The 7204-nt window shown below is 35.4% G+C and overlaps 1 protein-coding gene across 2 annotated transcripts in view; it reads left to right on the plus strand.

Annotated features, from left to right (window-relative positions):
* Positions 1-6771, plus strand: part of SLC36A4 (solute carrier family 36 member 4) — a 31121-nt gene extending 24350 nt beyond the window's left edge. The window contains exons 9-10 of one of the 2 annotated variants that reach the window (XM_007449655.1): positions 417-586; positions 6253-6762. In XM_007449655.1, coding sequence (XP_007449717.1) covers positions 417-586; positions 6253-6560 — 478 coding nt within the window. In that variant the 3' untranslated portion in view covers positions 6561-6762. Of the gene's footprint in view, positions 1-416; positions 587-6252 lie in introns of both variants that reach the window. The other variant, XM_007449654.1, reaches the window with a different exon arrangement.
* Positions 6772-7204: the final 433 nt, after the last annotated feature.

Genomic DNA, 7204 nt, shown 5'->3' on the forward strand with positions numbered 1-7204 from the left:
ATTTTCTTTTTATTTTTAATGACTCAAATAAACAGAATAGATTGGTGGTTGCCAGGGGCTGGTGGATGGGGAAGAAGAGGAGAGTTTGGTTAAAGGGTACAAATTTTCGGTTAAAAGATGAATAAGGTCTGAGGATCTAATGTATAACATGGTGACTGTGGTTGATATGTGTTATATAATTGAAATTGCCAAGAGGGTAGAATCAAAGTGTTATCGCCAAAATGGAAAAAAAAGGCAAATATGTGAGGTGATGGATACGTTTGTTAATTAACTCAGTTGTGGGACTTCTTTCACAATGTATACATATATCAAATCATCATGTTGTGAACTTTAAATGTATTATAATTTTATTGGTCAGTCATACCTCAATAAAGCTGGAAATAAAAGAATGACTAAATTTTGAAATTTTTTAACAGGTTATATCAATCAGTGAAAATTCTCTATTCCTTCGGCATCTTTGTGACATATTCAATTCAGTTCTATGTTCCAGCAGAGATAATTATCCCTGTGATCACATCCAAATTTCATGCTAAATGGAAGCAAATCTGTGAATTTGCAATAAGGTCCTTCTTGGTTACTATTACTTGTAAGTATCACTGCATATTTATAGCATAATGATTTTTATTGTTGAATTTCTTATAATGAAGCTACTTAAAAGTATATTTTTTTATATTTTTAAAACAATTTTGTTCACCTAGCTGGGGTACATTTTGGTTTAAAATTCTGTTATTCTATATCTATAGAAGAAAAACACAAACTAGCTCCTATCACACTTAAAACAACTAATCAAATTATTATTTTGGAAATGACCTCACTCGTGATTGAAATATATTTAAATCAGATGCATAAACGACCCCTTATATTGTTGATACACATTTTAGTTTGGTTTTCTAGTTTTCCTCAACTTTTTTGTATCTGTTAACTTTTGTATATTTAACATTTTAACTCTCCATGTCTACCTGTATGAATGGGTTTTTTTCTGTTTTGGTCTTTAATAATTTCAGTGGCTTATTTTACTTATTATTTGAAGGAGAGTGTATAATCTCTTATTAAAGTTTCACATTGTAGAATGCCTCCACAAGGTAGAATTAAGGATGGAGGCTCGTGGAGAGGGAGCTTGAGTTTGGGATAGTGGAAAGAGTATGAGTTTGGGATAGTGGAAAGAGTATGAGTTTTACAGTCACCCTGAACTGACGGTTCAAACTCAGGCCTCCCACTTACTTGCTGGTGTCTTTAGGTAAGTTACAAACCACCTTTGAGTCCTTCTTTCCTCAACTGTGGAATGAAGATAAGACATTTTAAAATATTAACAAAGTAGTTAGAAATTATTGTTTTATTGTCACCACTTTTACGATAATCTCAAATAGAAAGATGACTGCAACACTGAACTAACTAATTGCTTAGAATGATACCAGGGACCAGATTACTGGGGATTTTGGGGAACAAGCAGCTTGGGAAATTCTATAGAAGATGTGAATAACCATCTTGGCCCACTCAAGGTTAGAGAATGGTAGAACTAGAAATTCTGGGCAACTCTGTAAATTACATTGAGCAGCTTGGGGTGGAGCTTATGCCTAGATTTAAAGAATTGGGTGTATTACATTGTGTTCAAAGAAAAAGCAAAACTGGGAAAATTAGATAAAACTTATTTTTCAAAGTAATCATTTAAATGAAATAAGTAAACTAATAAGGGAAGTCACATTGAGGAGTGACGTCAGTAAGCCCATACTTTGATGACTAATGAAACATTCAGGAGGAAAAAGTTATTTTAACACATTTTGGAATATTTTTTACACATTGCTTTTATTGACATTTTGACAACTACTAAATACAAAGACTTATTTCAGTCAAAGTCCTTTTATCAATAGATGTAAGACAGTTCTTTTCTGATAGTATGTCTCCTTTTAGAGTTAGTTACTGAATTTTAATAACTTCATCCGTTTCTGCACATGGGCTGCTGTCGTTATGTTGAGCTGCCTGTCTGCTGAGGTACAGACCATACTGCACATCTGTTACCAGGGTTTATTCCCAGAAGCCAGGACTTTTCCTCAGGAGCTGAGTTCATGTCACAGAGGATTGCAGCTTTTTCTTTGCTGCTTCTTTCTTTTAGTTAAAAGTAGGTAAACCTACTTAACCATATATGAGGGTTATATTTACAGCATACTTTGAACAAAGAGAACACAAAGCGTGCCATATTCTGTCCTACTTCACTGAAACACATCATTGGACACTGAGCTTCATTTACGTCTTTGGCCCATCCTTCCAAATTAAAGTAAAAGCCAAGTGATATTCATGACAGGACTGTTTTGAATCTGTTCTCCAAAGCACTTGAAAAGATTCTGGGTCAGGCTCTTTATCGATGAATGCGTGGAGAGCTGATGGGACCTTGTCATATCTGTAGAGCAGGCAGTGCAGCACTAGCAATGAGAGTGGAGGCTCAGCTGGGTTTGCATGTTTCAGCGTTCCATAATCCCTTCCAAGTACTGAATCCACGTTTACAGGATGGGTCTTCAAAGTAGTGGGCTCATCAGCTTGGGTTATACTGGTTATGTCCAAGTCTCTATTTAGTATTTGAATCACCATTTCACAGTATCTTCTTGGTGGAACTCAAAACCTTGAAAGGATGGGTCAGACTCTTCCTGCATGTTCCCTGTAGGCACTTACCTGCTAGATAGGCATCACACAGGTGAGGGAGAAGAGTGGATAGAAACTGGCCGAAGGCCACCTTGGGCTACAGTAAATGCCCTTTATTTTAAAAGCAGACCTGTAGAAAAAGCTGTTAAATTTTGATTTGACACGAGTATTTTGGTTCCCTGTTTGAATCGAACCTGCACAATATGTTAAACACTGCTTATTTCCGTTATTGTCCAATTCATTGATCCTTCTACTATTTCTAATTTGAAAAGCCCTTGGATTTGAGAGTATGCTTTCTACTTTTAGTAAACTATGACGACATAAAGCGTAAATCTTTGGTAGTTTGTAGAATACTAAGAAGACGTACTAAAATCCTTCATTTAAGTTAGTTGTCACCGCAGATGAGCAAAAGTACCATTCTGTACCCTAATATTCTATCTTAAGAGTCAGTAGGTATATGGAGAGGACCATTCACTCTTTGTGTAATTAAAATTTATGTGCTAGAGTGTTTCTCACAGTTTTGTTGCTGATGTTACAATATCAAGCATTTTATTTTTTTTCTGATATATCTGCTTTCACCATTTAGATGCAAAAAAATGGACCTAAATAGGCTTTTTTTCATGTTACAGGAAACTTTGTACCTTAAGGATACATTATTTTTCTCTATAATATAGTTTTGGGAAATACTGGATAAGCTTAATTAGTACTTAATAGATATATTCATAACAACTGTCTGTAAATGACACGGGGCAACCTGTTTATAGTAATTCTATAGCAAGTATTTGTAATGAATAAACTATCCTTATCCCAAGCTTTCCTCTTTGACTTACTGTTTTTGTGATTTTTGAGTTCTTCTGTGTTGGATTTGCCTAAAGTGTATATATTTCTCTTCCTTGTCTGACTAATAACATTATCAAATAATGTTTCAAGCCATTTTTTACTTGCAAATATCTATTGGTTATATAACATTTAAAGAATGACTTTAATCAGTAAATTTCATGATTTAAAAGTGTTTGATAAGTGGAATTTTAGTCTGAATGCGTAAATTCTAAAGTACTATAGTGTTCCTCCGCATGGTTTTCCAACATTTCACTTGATTTACTAGTAACAGATTGGATTATTGGAAAACACTAATGATGAAAACTAGATTCCATTCTTCAGATGGCAAGGTTGTAGTCATGTTTGTATGGTTGTCCTTTTAAATACTGCCACCTACTATAAGTAGGTGAGGCATGTTTCCACAAAATGGATATAGTCAATAAATTTTAAAAGGTTCTAATTGTGTTTGAGAGTTATACTTTATAGTTCCCTTGAGAGAAACGTTAAAAGGATGTAGCACGCATCCATTAAACAGGGGTCCACTTTATAAAGTATTTCTAGTTTAGAGTTCCAACTTCTGCAAATTCAGTTGCTTTACTTAGGAAGGTTTCTTGTACTTCAGCCTTGTAGGTGTGCAGCGAGATTTATGATTTCAAAATAATTTTCAGGGTTTTAGCTTTCGTAATAATTTAAATAAAAAGTGGTAAATAATAATGTGTGGTTCTAAGAAATGTGGTGGTTCCAAATTAATTCCACATCCTCCCAAAAAACATTGAGGGCCACAAAGAGAGTAGGGGAGGAGAGAAAACCATAAACTGAAAATTAAGACGCAAAGAAGCCAGTAGACTGCAAACTCAAGACTTAATTACAAAGAGCATGAATTAAGTTGTATATATACCACAGAAAGTTCAGTAAGAGACAAAGACAGAGAAAAAAAGAAAAACAAAAGGAGGTAAGCTTAGAAATAAAAGAGGGATCACAAAGATTGGAGAGAAAACTGATACTTTTGAAGACAAGTAAAGAAAGCTAACACATACATAATTAGAGTCCTCACAGCTGGAACTGTGGTTACATAGTCACCTTTGGTGGCAGTGGTGATACAGTTGTCACAGCTTTCATGTGAGCAAACTCAGCTGTTATTTCTGATGGCAACTCCAACCCTCAACAAATCATTCATTGAACCATCTAAGGACAATTTGGAGAAAGAATATGAGTCTTTTTAAAAATTTTTTATTTATTTTATTTATTTATTTTTGGCTGCGTTGGGTCTTCGTTGCTGTGCGCGGGCTTTCTCTTGTTGCGGCGAGCGGGGGCTACTCTTCGTTGCAGTGCGCGGGCTTCTCATTGCAGTGGTTTCTCTTGTTGTGGAACACAGGCTCTAGGCACGTGGGCTTCAGTAGTTGTGGCACGCAGGCTCTAGAGCGTAGGGTCAGTAGTTGTGGCGCACGGGCTTATTAGTTGCTCTGCGGCATGTGGGATCTTCCCGGACCAGGGCTGGAACCCATGTCCCCTGCATTGGCAAGCGGATTCTTAACCACTGATCCGCCAGGGAAGTCCCAAATATAAGTCTTGATTTTTGCAAACCTTCTGTCGATATTTGGTAAGATAAAGATCAAGATCAAGAGAGTGCCAGATCAGAACTTGCAGAAGACTTGATGGTAGCTTGGACCAAAATCCTGTTGACAATAATGGTACATTATTTTTTTTTAACTTTTCATTTTGAAATCACTTAGAAAAGTTGTAAAAGAAAGTAGAACTACCATAAGCCCTTTACTCAATTTCCTCTAATGTTATCAGCTGACGCACCACAGTATAGTTAAGGAAATTAACATTAATGCACTGCTGTTAACTAATCGACATTATTTTGATTTTGCCAGTTTTCCCACTGATACCCTTTTTCTGATCAAGGAGCCAATCCAAGGTCCCACGTGAATTTAGTTGTCATGTCTACTTAGTCTCCTCCAGTCTTGACAGTTATCTTTTTTTATTTACCTTGATGTCTTTGAAGTGTCAGTAATTTTGCAGAATTTCCTTCAGTGTAGATTTGTGTGATGCTTTCTTATGATTAGGTTGAAGTTAAGCATTTTTAACAAGAATGCCACAGGTGATGCTTTGCACTTCTCAATACATTACATCGTGGCATCAATATTTCTTATTACTGGTGATGTATGTTAACTTTGATCACTTGGTTAAGGTGGTGTCTGTCAGATGCCTCCACTGTAAAGGTACTCTTTTCCCCTTTATAATTGATAAATATCTTTAGGGAGATATCCTGTTCTCATACAGTTTTTGCCCACTAATTTTAGCATCCTTCAGCGACTTTTCCTGCAACAGTTATTACCGTGGTGTTTGCTTAATGATGATTTTCTATTTCCATTGTTTCTTCTATTTTGGTTAATTGGAATTCTAATGTAAGGAATAGCTATCTCTTCTCTCTCCTTTATTTAATGATTTATTTATATCACACCACCCCAGGTTTTGTGCTTTATAGAATGAGCTATAGGGCAGAGTAATGAAAGTACATTCTTCACCCAGAATTTCATAGCAAAAATTAAAAGTCGTTTATGTAAGAAACACTGTTGATAAGTCAAAGTCCGAGAAATATCACTCACTGTTTTGGTTTCTTTCTTTGTTTTCTTTTTTAGCTCAGAACAGAATGTGACAGATTCTTCCACAAGCAATAGTTTAGTAGTGCCTACTTGCATCAATTAATTTTAATGTAGTGACTGTATCTACAGTTAGTATTCATGTAAGTATTAAATATTTACATAAGAAAAATTTGTATTTTTAATTTTCTAGGTGCTGGAGCGATTCTGATTCCTCGTTTAGACATTGTGATTTCCTTCGTCGGGGCTGTGAGCAGCAGCACATTGGCCCTGATCCTACCGCCTCTGGTTGAAATTCTTACATTTTCTAAGGAGCACTACAATATATGGATGATCCTGAAAAACATTTCTATCGCGTTCACTGGAGTTGTTGGTTTCTTGTTAGGTGCATATGTGACTGTTGAAGAAATTATTTATCCTACTGCCAAAGTTTTCGCTGGCACTCCACAAAGGTCCTCTTTAAATTTGAATTCGACATGCATTACATCTGGTTTGAAATAGTAGAAGCAGAATTATGAGTCTCAAGTCTGAAAATGATGAAAATAAGAACCATGAGAACACATTGCCATACACTTAAAAACCGTTTTCTTTGGGCACAACATTGATATTTTGGCAGTAAATTATAATTCTTTACCAATACTGATAAACTACGACAGATTTGTGGTTTTAAGTATTAGCAGCAATTTCAAAAATTTTAGTTCTGAAAATTGAACAAATTAAAATGTTAAAAAAATTAAAGAATGAAAATGCTTCTGTTATTCTTCTCTCAAACAAATACTTTAACCAGGATTCTCTCTTTTACCTCCATGCTACTCTATTGCCACCCAGTTGAGGAGAGAACAGGGTTTCAACAATAAGAGAATTAAAGAAGTATAGATGACTAAAATCTGACCATCCCAATGAATTTTAAAGTATACTTTGTATATAATGTAGAAATATCTCGATTATGTTTTTATTAGCCAAATACTTACGTTTTCCCCGTGGAAGTTTAGAAAACTCTTATTAGCCATAATGTAAGAATCAGAAAATCCCTCAAACCAGAATTATTTTTACACTATTTTTTTTTTTTTTTTTTTTTTTTTTTTGCGGTCCGCGGGCCTCTCACTGTTGCGGCCTCTCCCGTTGCGGAGCACAGGCTCCGGACG

The sequence above is a fragment of the Lipotes vexillifer genome, unplaced genomic scaffold (genome assembly GCF_000442215.2).
Source record: "Lipotes vexillifer unplaced genomic scaffold, Lipotes_vexillifer_v1.1 scaffold536, whole genome shotgun sequence".
Classification (NCBI taxonomy): domain Eukaryota; kingdom Metazoa; phylum Chordata; class Mammalia; order Artiodactyla; family Lipotidae; genus Lipotes; species Lipotes vexillifer.